This window comes from Chlamydotis macqueenii, chromosome 13 (genome assembly GCF_036417535.1).
Source record: "Chlamydotis macqueenii isolate bChlMac1 chromosome 13, bChlMac1.mat, whole genome shotgun sequence".
In the NCBI taxonomy this organism is placed as follows: Eukaryota; Metazoa; Chordata; class Aves; order Otidiformes; family Otididae; genus Chlamydotis; species Chlamydotis macqueenii.
Genome location: NC_141568.1, coordinates 15574444 through 15588818, shown reverse-complemented (window position 1 = coordinate 15588818; position 14375 = coordinate 15574444). Strand labels below are relative to the sequence as shown.

The following is a 14375-nucleotide window of genomic DNA, read 5'->3' as shown; positions in this document are numbered from 1 at the left end:
AACCAGATAACCAACTGCTTTGACAGACGCTTTTACTTTGATATGTTTGTGTTTCCAGCTACATGCTGATGGCTTGAATTAATTGTGCTCAAGTTACAGCCTTTAAAGTTAAGGATTTAAATAAATCAAAGCTTTTGAGTGGGTAATTTGGGAAGGTAGATATGGAGCTCAAGTGGTAGCGCTGTGATTGAGTGTTTAAAGTAGAAGTTGCACCATGCTGGGGTGAGCCTTGGATAAATGCTGTTATAACGTATGATTTAGAAACAGAATGCCCCAATGTCTCGGCACAGGGAGCTCTATGTGTTTCACTTCTGTTTTCAAGGTTATGAGTGTCTGTGAAGCAGCAAATTCTGTGGGAAAGATGCACAGTTCAGTAACTGACGTTTTCCTTAACTTTTTTCCTGAAGATGTGATTTCTAACAACAACAAAAAAAGTTATTCTGGAAAGCCAGTCTTGAAAAGAGTTTGTATTGGCGTAGGTATTTTGGGAAGGCAGCAATGCCTTCGATGATTTCAGAAGCAGTATCATATCTGTGTGAAAGGATACGAAGATGGATATCAGTGAAGCCCTTCTTGGAGAAGCTCTGCTGAAGGGGCCTGATTCAGAGGCCTGTAGGGATCAGAGTCATTTTCTTTTCTGTAAATCCCTTAACTATCTGAAAGCTTAGTTCCAATTAACAAATTCAAAACAGTGATCGCAGAGCGCTTGAAACAAAGCTGGATTTTTGCACAAGTGTGTTACTGAAAGGGATCTCTTCCATGGTCAGCTGTCTAAGATATGAACGTAAGATGCTGAGAGGTTAGACAAATCTGTAGGAGATGACTTGGTAGGGGGAGAGGGGTGGATGCTCTGAGGGTGCAGTTTGCAGAGCAGGAGGAACACAAAATCTAGTTCTCAGTCTTGTGGCTGCCAAGGCTGTACTGTCTGCAAAGTCACTAGTTTTGTAAAAGCTGTTACCAGTAAAAAGTCCCTCTTTGCTGATGGCGTTGGCTGCTGCATACCCATGTAGCAGACAATAGCTGCCTAGTGGGTGGTTTGCTTTGTATAATCCAAAACTGTTCGCCAGGCTGGCCTCCCTGGCCATAGCTGACCTTCCCCTGCTTTGGGGGATGGGAGATCTGCAAGCTTCTATCTCCCTGTGTCTAGAGCTTTAGACAGTCCTAAGTCATGGCACAGAAACGGGACCATAAAGGAGGGGGTGAGAGTATCTTGAAGCAGGATTTTCCACGTCCTGGAGTAGGTATGGGAAGGAGGGGGAGAAAAGTCAAAGCCCTGGTGTAAGGAAAGGGAGAGGACTCTAGGCTTTTCTGTTCCTTGTGCCAAGATTGCTCCCTGTTCTCCCCACCCAACACACACAATTTTCCTTCCTTGCAAATACTCCAAGAATGGACGAATTGCCTGAGCTATTCTCAATTATCTGCCACACTCAAATTCCGTTGTCATACAATTTAAGCCAAAAGCTACGAAACGTAGCAGTGTTTTTACAGGACCTTTTTTGGATGAAATGTAGAGGGTTATTCTTGCAGCTGCTGAGTTCGGGTTTGATCACGGTGCATCCTCGTGAGCTTCACCCGTCATGTAAAATGGCTAGAAATTCCCATGGTTAGGCTGCCTATCTGCTGTCATCTGATCAGCACATTGCAGAACAAATCTGAAGAACACGGTATTTTCTAAATGCGACTGGGAAGAGTTGTTTCTTGAGGGCACGGGGTGAGTGTGTACCACAGCTGGGATAAATGTCAGCAACTGATCCTAGTTACCGAGAATGAGTCACACTCTCAGCCATAGCTCTTCACAAAAAGCTGGATGAGTGTGCAGTTTTAAGTGCTATGCAGAGAGCTGCTGCCTTAAACCCTTGATCTGTTGACCTCTGTGCATTGTTAACTGTGTGGCTTCTGTGAGACAAATGAAATTTAACTGCAGTCCAGCTTAAACACACTAGTTCTAAAGCATCAGTTGTCTGTTGAAACACAACTTGAAAACTTAACCGTAGCAGCTCTAGCTCTCTGCCAGTAGCACGCAGAAGCTCATTCAGCCATTCCAATGTCTCCTGCAGTGCCGTGATGCTCTGACGACCCGCCAGAAGCTGATCGCCCAGGACTACAAAGTCAGTTACTCGCTGGCCAAGTCCTGTAAAAGTGATCTGAAGAAGTACCGCTGTAATGTGGAGAACCTTCCCCGCTCTCGGGAAGCCAGGCTTTCCTATCTGTTGATGTGCTTGGAGTCTGCTGTGCACAGAGGTAAGTGGAGTTGAATCAAGAGATGTGTGACTTTCTGGGACCTTGGTTTTAATTTTCTCTTGGACCTTTGGGTTCAACATGCATTTATGGTCCTCTTCTCCAAATAATTTTTTTCAAACTTTGATTCAAAGGCAGATTTCCTCGTCATGATGCTTTCATCACTGTTGCTTTGAAGATCAGAATAGCTGAGTGAACCTCTGAATCTGACTCCTATTATGTAGGCAAGAAACTTAAAATGCAAAATAGCAAATCCCACTTGGACTGATGATGTGTAATTGCAAATCCTTATGTTCACTGTGAAGTCAAGCAGCTTTTTTCCTCCTTTATGTAGGAAGCATTAAATATGCTACTAGGTTACAAGACAGAATAGAGAACCTGTTTATCAGCACTCAGGGAAAGCCAGGGATACTCAGTCCTCTGCATCTTGTAAGTAACGTTCTTTCCTTGCAGTTCAGTAGCTTGGGCAAATGTCCTAATTTCTCTAACTCCGTTTTTTTCCTATATAGAAGGAAGGTAAGTGTGAGAATATTCTTGTTCCTGTAAGTAACCGTAAGCTGGAGATGTCCTAACACCAGCAACTATCCCAAAGGTGTTAGAAGGCCCTGTGCAGCAGGACCGTGGTAAAAGTTCTCTGTGAAATTATCATAACATGTAAAATTACACATTATCCAGATCTGCACTGGAGAACTGTTTGTTTTCTGCCTTGGCATGCAGCTGGGTGGTTTCTGATTCAGCAGGAGGGCTGCATGCTGCAGTGCCCCTGGCACGGGAGGGAGAGGCTGCTGTAATACCATAAGCAATCTGCGCATTTGTAGGTTTGAATAACTCATTGCTTCTGATTGATGTGGAAATGATGTGTGGGTTTTTTGTGGGAAAGTTGTGGGTTTTTTTCCTTCTCCCTGCAGTAGGGCAGGTGCTTTCCTGAATTACGTGCAGAAAACTGCTGTTTCCAGTCTCACAGTGGAACAGGTTCTGCAGTGTGTGGCTTGTGCAGGAAGCATAGCCCAGGAGGAACGCTCATTATTCCACACACCTTCATGTATCTGTGTTACAATGCTTGGGAGCCCCTGTTTGGGTGTAGGACCTTGGTTGCATAGGGCATTGAATATGTTATGGTGGGGCTAGGGGGACGGCATAGCAAAAAAAAAAAAAAAGACATGTTCCTTTTGATTTAAAAAAAAAAAAACCCAACAAACTGTATACATGGGGACAGTAGGAAGGCTCAGATTTCTGTGCAAGTGCAGTGGTTTGTTAGACACTTCGTATATGCTCTTGGTAACATATTCTATTCTGTGTTTTGGCTTTCTGAGCAAGTATGTGCTATTGCTCTAGGAAGGCTTTTCTTCAGAAAATGTTTAATCTGCTGTCCAGACAAATTCCTCCCCACAGTTACATATCAAGCTGGTAGATTACCAGAAGTGACTTCTGTTTCTACAGTGGAAAAACAAGTCCTTGAGCATACAGGAAAGAGCTGACCTGTACCGCAGAACTGCAGATCCACTGAGCTTTTTCAGCTGTTCTTCAAAAGCACCTCCTGTAATGTGAAATCCAAAATAAGATTCTCTGAATCTTTCAGGAATCCCTTTTTTCAAATCTGTGTATTGAATCTGTAGACTGTTCTCAGGGTCAGTTAAATGCTAGAAGCTACCATAACAACTGGTTTAATCCCCAGCATGTCTGCTCTAGCCCGTTTGTTGCAGTCTGGTGTTGTCCAGAGCGTGGACATCATCCCTGTTCTTCCAGCATTGTGATAGCATAGGTCAAGAAGGGCTCTGGTAAGCACTGGTATTAAATCACTTTGTCTTCTCTTGGCTCAGGTCGACAAGTGAGCAGCGAGTGCCAGGGTGAAATGCTGGATTACCGGCGCATGCTAATGGAAGACTTCTCACTGAGCCCGGAAATAATCCTGAGCTGCCGAGGGGAGATCGAACACCACTGCTCAGGCCTCCATCGGAAAGGTCGCACCCTGCACTGCCTGATGAAAGTAGTACGGGGCGAAAAGGGAAATGTCGGGCTGAACTGTCAGCAGGCGGTAAGGTGGTTTTCTGTCGCTTTGCTTCTAGGTTGCTCAGTAGGTAGAAGCACTAATTTGTCTGTTAACATTTTGCCTTGCGATGGAGATTCTTCTGAAGGCAGTCTGGCTCTGCCAGGTGCCAGTGAATGCTGGAGGCAGTTGTGTAGCTGTCGTGGTATGAAGTGTATCTTGGTATCCAGCAGCACACTAGTAATGTGGGGGTTTTTGTCCTCAAAAAATACATTTTGGATTGTTTTGCTCTGGATTTTGTACTGGATCTCCAGTAGTTCTTCTGTAGCAGCTCTTAAGTCATGGATTTCTCTCCTGGGTGCAAGATGTAGGGAAACTTGCTTTTCTTCTACATGTTAAAACATTCCTTCTCCTTCCCTTCCCCATACGCGCTGTCGTTGGAAATGCAGTAAATCTTCTCAAAGCGCCTTTCCACTCAGTTTTATTTTTACTATTTCATTCAGCTTAAATGATAGAAGTGGAACTTCAGGGACAGGTAGGTACAACAGACTGCTGCACGCTGTTGTAGTTGCAGCCACTGAAGGAAATGTAGCTCTTCTCCTTGAACCTTGATGGTTCTTTTACCTTTTTTAAACTCAATTTTGGCCCAGAAGCATCCTGTTTGTATCCTCTTTAAATTTAAAACAATTACTTAATATTCAAAATCAGTGCTTTTTAGTGTGGTACTATGTTTTTGTACTTAATACCTGCTTCAAATGACCCATGAGCCTGGAAAAGTGACATCGGTGCCAAAAATGGTGAGGGAGTGTTAGCGTGGATGTAGGGATTTGGGGAGATATGTGCACTTGACCTCCTGCAATATATGGGACCACTGTAGTCCAGTTTCAGTGTAAATGTAGCTCGAAGCCTGAGCCAAAAATGTTGCTGGTTTGTGTGTGTTATCAAAGATAAATGAATATCTGTTAAATTTTTGTAAAGCATAGGATGCTCTTGTGAGAAGCTTATTTCTGCATAAATACCAGTTGTTTTGGTGCACAGCTGTACAGTTTGAATCACTTCTGCAGTGAGCTGTAGCGTGTGCAACATTTGTGTGAAAAACTGAATACTTGTTTCTGTTTAAATATGAAATTGAACTTGCTGCTTCAGAACTTGATTATTTGCAAATTGTAGGGAAATCATTTCATCTTGGGAATAACTTCCTGATCATGAAGTATGTGTTCAGAACAAGTCAGTAGGTCAAGGTGAGGGACTCACAAAAGATGTGAGATTTCAGGCTTCTTGAGGGAAAAAGAACATCTGTAGGCATCTGTAGGGATTTTTTCAGTTCTGCTATGCTAAAGCTACTGCTTTACTGGGGTACAGTAAGTTGATGGCAACAGCAGTGGTTGTCTATGATTCCGCTTCAAGTGGAATGACCCATGTGTTGTTCTCTGTGCAAAAGATGGCAGGTGCAAATTTAAGTGCTGATTTTACAAAATATGATTAGTTTGCTGATTTCTCAGCTTCTTCATTGCCATATGTCAGTATAGTTCTGTCTTTCAGACATGTAGATGGTCTCAGTAGTGCTGCTTCAGTAAATCCGTTCATGGGGGAAAGATTGGCCTGTGTGTGAGTTTTCAAAAACTAGTAAGCAGACTGCATCAAAGAGCATGGACTGTTGTGTTTGGGTTTTTTTTGTCTACAATGCAATGCTGGTGAGGGCTCCTAACACTTTGTACCTCCAATGGCTCCTCATCTGCAGATAGGATGACTGCTTTGGCCATCTCCTGCTTGCTTCCTGGCTACTGCTTGGTCCACATGGCTTCAGCCCAAGTCCCGGTAGACCAAAGCTGGTCTGTCCTTTCTGATGTTCTTGAGCAATTCTTATTTTGGGAACGTGGCACTGATGCTCTCAGATTGAATTCTGATGTAGCTGTTGATGGTGGAACTTACTGGTCTGTGGCATCTCTACCTTTTCATCTGCAGAAACAGAGGAAAACAACATAGTTGCTTTGGGGTTGTCGTAGCAGAGCTGGCTGCTGTCCTTTGGGCCAATCTCCAGACATTGTCTTTTCTGTGCAGAGTCAAAGGCTTGTGTTCCTGTGCTTTTAGTAGCACCATTAGGTAACACTAATACCGCACTTTGATTTCTTGACTAGTTCAAAGCAGTGGAGCTTGTCCTGAAATGCTTCCTTGTAGAAGCTGTGTGACAAAATATGCTTGCCTAGATGATTTGCTTGGGAAAACTAGAATGGGAAACATCTAGTTTGAATCTGATTTTACTTACTGTCCTGTCTGTGAAGGTTTGCTCTGATTATGCTTGCCTTATGAAAGGAAGATGCTTGCCCATCTGCCAAAAACAACATAAAGAAAACCTCAAACCAACAAAACAGCCAAAAAACCTGCATGCTTTTATTTTCCTGCAGGAGCATCTGCTCATATCCTTTCCTGTATGAGGAACATGAGTGATTTTTTTTTTTTTTACTTAAACCTGTCAACAAAATGCATTTTGACACCCTGATTTCTTGATCTGAGGGGTTTCATTTCTTGTGACACCTCAATCAGAATGATCTCGTGTATGAGAGTCTGTGCTCACAATTAACTGTGCTGTTGAGCAAGAGGCATGCCTAGACCCAAGTGTCAAAGAGCGATGTGTTTTTTTTTTTTGTCTCAGTTTTGATCAGTGAACTTAGCAAAATACCCAAGCTCTGTAAATGATAGAGAAATGGTGGCTTTCTCTGTAACATGAAAGTGTAAGTCTCAGTGTAAGTCAAAAAAAACCTCCCACGTGTTTGGTCAGCCTTATCTTACCTAATTATAACCTTAAGTACTTTGCTCACCCCAGCCTGTCACAGGTACACTCTAGCAACGTGCCCTCTTAAGGGCTGTTTGCAGTTTGGCTTTGCTGTCTTTGGAGAGCACTCTGCCTGTTCTGAACCAAGGGGTGGAGCTTCTGTTATTTATGCTATTGGGGCATGCGTTTTATTAAGGAAAAAAAAACAGGAGGAGATACTACTTCTCAAACGTATTCCCATGTAAAAGTTGTTCTTTCCTTTGGGGACGTATATACAGCTTGGGTATGTTCCAGTCATTAATTGTGCTTCTGCAGCTACATTATGTTGTTCTTCAAAGATGGAAATCTTGCGTGTAGGGAGGGGTGAGTCTGCGATGCTGTAGGTCATCAGACAGCAGATAGATGTGTCCCTTAATTGTGAGCATCAGCCCATAAAGGTCTGCAGCTGTACTGGCAGTGTCTAGCACCCATGGTGGTGTTTGATGGAAGCAGTATTTTATACTAGAGCTACTGGCAAATTTTTTCAAATATGTGGCTTTTATGTTGTTCTGGTCTCATCTTGTTTTTTTTCTGTTCAGTCCCTTTAGCATGTAAAACTGTAATCCTTGCTAAAAGGACAGATATTTTTGCTTCCAATTTCTCATACAGCTAATAAATTGATAGCTAATTGTTAATTTAACTCTATCAGGATGAAAGCTCAGAGGATTATAAAGTTTATCCGTCTGGTCTTCAGCTACAAGGATTTGTTGTGAGAAGGAGAAAAATCCTATAAAACCTTCACTTTTATCACTGGTGCCAAATTATTCCCTCACCCCTGCAGTCAGGGCAGCTGGCTTGCTGCTGCGCATCTTGCATGTCATTGAGAATCAGGACTGGGAATCCTGCTGTTGTGCCCAAAACAGGGCAGAGACTGGGAGATGACCTGGTGCTTCCAAACTGTTGCACTCAGTGCACTTTGGCCTCTTGCACAGGACAGCAACAAAAATATCACTTAAACTGAGACCCGAGGAAGAGTCTTGCCTATGTAATACTCTGGCCAGTTTATTTAATCTCTGTGTGTGAGAAAGTATCAGGTTTGAGGTTTTATTCACCCATCTGTTCTTGAGGGAGTAATTCCAGTAATCATATTTGATCCCTGTTTATATGTAAACGTCTGATGTGAAGCGACCCCAGCACTTCTTGTGCACAGTATTGCCTGTCTGTGCAGGCTCTGTGTGTGTGCCAGCAGAGCTACCGTATTCTTCTCCTCCTTGAACTAACTCTTGCAAAGTTTGTAAAGAACATATCACGTCTTGCTGTTCCTGCTGATGAAAGTTTATTTCCCTGTTATGAACCAGATCCTCTACTGGCTTCTGTTTGACCACTGTCAGAGTCAAATGTTTCTTTTTTATTATTATTATTTAATGAAAATATTCCAAGAATTTTTTAATCGACAGCTTGTGCTTGCTAGGCAGCACTCTTCTCAGCTGCCTGCGTCCCTTAGAAGCTGAGGCTGGGCATAATTAACTTTGGCCAAGAGCAAGTTGCAGGAAATCCTGTGTTCCTCCCAGGCAGTCTGTGGTCTGTCCTCTTGATTATAAACTTCCTATTGGATAAATAGTGCCAGCTTGTATTTCCTCTGTTGCTCTGAGGCTTTTTTCTTCTGTGTTTTGTGATGTTAGAGCTTTGTCCCTGAAAGTTTCCTGGACAGTGTTTAAGTGGAGACTTTGAAAGATGGAGGATAAAATTGTAACTGTGCTTTTGAATGAGTTGAGCTGGGGGCCAGTAGCAAAAATAATTGTCAGTGTCAAGATATTAACAGCGTAGACCATTTGATGTCAGTGTGCAGTTGCCTTCTAAGCAAGCTCTTTTATTTTTGCTCCAAATTTGTCAGCTAAAAATGATTGCCTGTTGAATGATGATACCAGTCTGCCCTGTGTCAGTGTTTGGGAATTCACAGCTTGGTGGGAAGTGAAGTGGGGTGTAGGGATCCTGGGCTGGGTGATGGCCCAGAAAGCTGCCCTTCTCCCCAAACCTATAGGTGAAGTGAGATTGAGATCTACTGAAACTCCCTTCCTCTGGCCCAGCAGATGCCTCCCAAATTCATCTTCAAATGTCCTGGCCTGTGTGAAGATGGCCTGCCTGAATCTGATTTTGAAGCTCAGTGCTGTGGATGTTAAATTATATTTCCGTTTTAGCAAGAGACAGTTATTTTTCTGAAACTTTAATCAGAATAACTTTCACAAGAAGAAAGGACTTGATGAAACTGTTCATACTGTATTTACCTATGACAGTTGAAAGTATTTAGAAGCCACAAAAGGAGTGCAGGGATATCGCAGCTTCAAGTTAGCACGCCTGGTCTCTGAATCTTTGGAAAGCTTTTGTTTTCATCTTTCACTTACATCATGGCTTCTCTTAAGTAGATAAAAACTGATGCCCTGCTTTTGTTATGTATGTGTGTATATATGATATAACATTACATGTAATTTTATAATAATATTTAGTAATTATTTTAATATATTAAAATTGTTAAATATTGAGCAAATTGTGGTTACCTTGGCTTCCAAAAGCTTGAGCACACTTACCCGAGGAAATGATATTTCATGGGCCAGCAGAGTGGGCCATTTTATCCTGTATTTCAGTGAAGCTTTTGTGTCCTCTCCAGGCAACTAAAGAAGTTTTTAAGCTTTGTTTGTAGTTAGGCAATTGGTCTTTAAGCATTGATTTGGATTTCAATTCAGAACAGTAGTCTTCATGGAAGTGTGACAAATCTGCATATTTGGTATCATGAGCCTTACGGGATGAGGATGGATCAAAAATACAGTGTCCAAATTTTACCAGTTCCATCTTGTAAATTGGTGTATAAGTGGTCCAGGTATACAGTTGACCTTCAGTGTGTATCCAGTCTTATCCAAAGTTCCTGGGCTGCTTTGTAAGGATAATTAGGGTTCAACAGGACTGGACTCCCACGTCTTGTAATTGAGTTGGCAGCACAAGCATTTCAAATATGCAACTGCAGAGCAGAGGTCATACCTGGTAGCGTTGTTATTGGCACAAAATTGCCATGTGGGAAGTTGTAAGTGCTCTCATTTTGATTATTTTTCCTATCTGCAATTTCTTTCTTCCAGCTTCAAACACTGATTCAAGAAACAGACCCCGGTGCAGATTACCGCATTGACCGCGCGCTGAACGAGGCCTGTGAGTCGGTGATACAGACTGCCTGCAAGCACATACGGTCCGGAGACCCAATGTAGGTGGCTCTCGGGTACAACTGAGTTTTGTTTCTGTTGGGCGTCCGTGAAGGTTGTGTGGCTGACCAGTATAGATACTAAAACCTGTCCAGAAACTACAAACTCCAAACTAGCAATTCATACAGGGTTGGAGGTGTGAGCCGAGCTTTGCATTCATTCATTGCCAAACAAGCAGGCTAGTATTTTTATAACAGGGCTGTTTTAGCTCTGGTGAAGGATGTAGCTGGTTCGGGTGCTTAGATTAAATGTGTAACATTCAATGTGCTATTTTTTTTTTACTACATAAGTCTTCAGCAATATCCAAAGAAAAGTAACAAGCCTTGAAAGGCCAGTTAAGCAAACTCGTACTGCAGGGACAAATGTCACCTTTATCTTCAGGTCTGATATATATATTGTCTCTGGAGCCAGATTTTGTATAAGATATTCCTCAGGATTTTGTTGTGTATCAGACTTGCTGATCTAAGTTAAAAAATGGAATTTTAGAGGGTACAGATGTGGTATACAGTTGTTTTAGGTGTAATCCTTTTCAAGGAAGAGACAGGTCTTCACTGTATTTGAATGACTTATCTATGGTTCATTGGAAAGACTGATTTGGTAACACCAACTGTTACAAGGAGGCTCAGCATGATTATAACAGTCTGCCTAACGTTTCTTCTGTTTGCAGGATTCTGTCTTGCCTGATGGAGCACTTGTATACTGAGAAGATGGTAGAAGACTGTGAACATAGGCTCCTGGAGCTCCAGTATTTTATATCTCGTGATTGGAAGTGTGTACCATAAAACAAGATTTTTATCCTTGCTTGATGCTTGTATTTAGTGTTCGTATGCATTAGCAGTTCCTTGTAAAACGGTATTGTTTGTCCTTGCTCAAAAGATGACTTTTAAGTGTGCTAGGTCTGTAGGGCTTTAATGCCTGTCTAGAACAGTAGAAGCAAAAGCTGCTTAGAAAAAGTAAATGTGGTACCCACTTAAATCAGGTATTCACTTAGAAATTATGCAGCCCTAAAAAGCATCTCAAGTTTGAGCTCTGAAATTTAGTGCATCTTTGATTAAAATAAGTCTGTCTGGACATATTGAAGTTGAAGGTCACTTTCTGTGCAGGTGGCAGCCAGTTTCATCTGCCCTGAGAACTACAGTGTGGGAGTTAACCAAGCTACTAAGTAGAACAAAGAGACATTGTGTGAGAGGCCACCTGCTTCCATTTCTGCCTTTTTTTTCAAGTTCTCTAGATGTGATTACAGTCTGTAGAGCAGATGTAATTCCCTTTGGAGCACTGCTTTTCCAGCTTTCTCATCCCAAAATGACAGTGCTTTGTTCTAAATATATACAGACCACCTGTGTCTGTGTGGGTTAAGATGAGGAGGGTATAAATTTGATAAACGTGACCAGTGAGGAAATAGTAAATGTTTGGATTTTCTTCTGAAGAAGATTAAGATATGAGGAAGTTGAGAACCTCAAATGGAATTTCTGCAAGAAGTTGAATAATTGTTCTTAGTGACCACAAGGAGTGTAAGGCAAGAAGTCATGGGCTTTGATTACTGCAAAGAGTATTCAAATCAAGTATTAAGAAAATCTGACTGATAGCTGTGTCTGTGGGCAGAGTTGCCAGTAGTTAAGAGCTGACATGCTCTGTGAACCTTCTGCTTTTAAAATACAGGGGATTTCATGGACCAGAGAGCTTAGGGCTTTTGTGGCTGTTTATTTAGTCATCTCGATAACTGTTTCTGTAGGTAGATGAATACTTAATGTTTTTTTCCTCCTCTTCCTGTTTCCCTTCATTGCTGGTTCTCCTACCTGTACTGTGTTTCCATGGCATTCATTGCTTGAGCCAAACTTAAGCAGTTGGAAGAGGGAAGACTGAGTGTTTGCATTTTGCTGGGAGTAAGGATAATTCTAACTTATACTGCTGGCTGGGCAACATTAGCTCATCTTTCTTGTTTAACTGCTGTTTCTTGGCTTATGAAAAAATGTATTAACTGTGCACCTGGCACTGATGCACTGAGTAGAAATGGCTTCCTTATTACTATTATCTATATAATTGTGTCCACTGATACCACTTGATGTTTGCCTTCTAAAATGTTGTAGAAATCAGGAATTTCCATTTTGGAAAGTGTCCACCTAGTGTCCTACCACCTTAGGCCCCCCCCACTAAACAAAACCACGACAGAAAGATGGCAGTATCTCACTTAGCTTTAGTGTAATTAGATGTCATCTTAAGAGACCTGCACTTGCAGTTTTCTTGTATGCAAAAGCAAAGGATGCTGAGTCTTGAGTTAGCTCAAACCCAGAGCAGACAGTAGTTAATCTAACTCAGATTTTTATGAAACTGGCATTTCAAAATGGCACTAGTACAAAGTACACAAAAGATATTATATAAGCAAAATGTGGTGTGTACCTGCCTTTCTGCTGCTTTAGGACATCAAGGAGATGATGTATTTTCCTGTGTGTCAGCATTTGGCTGGCATGCTGCAGAAGAGAATGGGAGGCTCTTCAGGAAGCATTGCGGATTTAATCTGTAATTAAAGATCTTAGTGTATTTTTGCAATGTTAGGGAGTTGATTCCGGGTTGAGGGACAGGCATTTTGCCACCTCTTGGTTCAGCTGGTTAGACACTGCTGCGAAATGACATCGTGGTGTATGAAAACTTGAGGTTTCATTCCTCAAAAGCATTTCAGAATAGGAAAAACACTAAAGATTTGAATAAAGTGCTACTGATAACTCTTCTGTTTGCAGATTGGATACAGTCCTTTACCGCAAGTGTCAGGGAGATGCCTCCCGTCTCTGCCATACCCATGGCTGGAATGAGACTAGCGAGCTGATGCCTCCAGGGGCTGTTTTCTCGTGCTTGTACAGGCATGCATACCGCACAGAGGAGCAAGGAAGGAGGGTAAGTGCTAGAGTGCAACTACTGCTCTTTGATCTGTGATAGAAAGGTTGTATGTACCTTTTGCAAGTTGGACACACTGTGCTAAAACTGCAGGAACTTGGAAAAGCTACTTAAAAGCATTTACTGTAGGTGGTACTTGCACTGCTTCAGATGCCCAGCTCCTCCTCAAGTGTGCCTTGAAGGTCTGTGTTGTTCTGGAAAGGCAAAAATACCCACATCAAGGTGAGGTATTGCACTGGGAACTGTGTGCGAACAACAGTGTGTTTAGACACAGTGCAAGTCCTCCCCCTTCTCTTTCTGAAGAGGAATGTGATTCCTTGCAGATAGCTAGCATAGCTGCAAAATTGGTTTTATGCAAAAAGGAGTTCCAAGCCCAGCTTTCTTAGGCTGTGTCTAATTAAGTTTTGATTTGAGTACAACTTCAAATTATACCCCATTAAATTATTTCTTTGATATAAAGCATCCTTTCAGTTCTTTGGAGCATGTGGTACTGGTACACGTGCTTGTGCTGTGTTTCGAGAACACAGTAGGGATCTGAGTTGCTGCCCTGCAATCTGGAGATCCACCATGATCACGTTTGTTTGGTTTAGAGCTACTCTTCTTAAATTTGCTGCCCTCTTGTGCCTTTATCCAGGCACTCCCTTGAAAGCAGCTGGGCACTCAGTTCCGTTTCTTTGGGCGCTGTGGTGTACATGGCCCCTAGGAGTTGGTGGGTTTACACAGTGGCGTGGCTTAAAAATTAGTTTATACGGCTTGATTTAAAAGGTCTTTTGTGGGAGAGGTCAAATATTGGTTGAAAGCATCTCTCTTTTAGGGATTTTTTTTTAATGCAGTTTCTTAGTCTGCTGAGTTGAGACTTTTAAATTCCATTTTATGTTAACACTGACCAAATAAATCAGTAGTCAGCCTGCAAATAATCTATCAGAGAGAGAAAAATATGTTAATTTTTTTTTTGTTGTGAAAAGTAGGCTAAGGGAGCCACTGTCATTTTGAAATTTAGCGTTTGAAAGCAAACTCATCAGGTTACGTCTGTACTTTTTCTAGTGTTCTCCACAAAATGCTAGGTAGCTTGCAGTGGTTTGGATTTTTAAATGTATGAAATTTTCAGCTTCAACCTTTGCATTTGAGGTCTGAAAAGCATCAGGCCAGCATACCTTGATTCTTCAGCAATTTGTTTCTTCCTCAGTTTTGGCAAATGCTGACTCTGATGTGCTGCAGTGGGCATTACTGAGAAGAAATTACAGCTTGACTGTATTATATT

At 42.0% G+C, this 14375-nt stretch overlaps 1 protein-coding gene across 1 annotated transcript in view; it reads left to right on the top strand.

Moving 5' to 3' along the window:
* The window catches only part of GLG1 (golgi glycoprotein 1), an 80391-nt gene that overhangs the window by 51597 nt on the left and 14419 nt on the right, over positions 1–14375 (top strand). The window contains exons 7-11 of the mRNA XM_086757892.1: positions 2058–2241; positions 4059–4273; positions 10106–10227; positions 10893–10994; positions 12961–13114. Of these exons, the coding sequence (XP_086614018.1) occupies positions 2058–2241; positions 4059–4273; positions 10106–10227; positions 10893–10994; positions 12961–13114 (777 nt within the window). The remainder of the gene's footprint in view (positions 1–2057; positions 2242–4058; positions 4274–10105; positions 10228–10892; positions 10995–12960; positions 13115–14375) is intronic.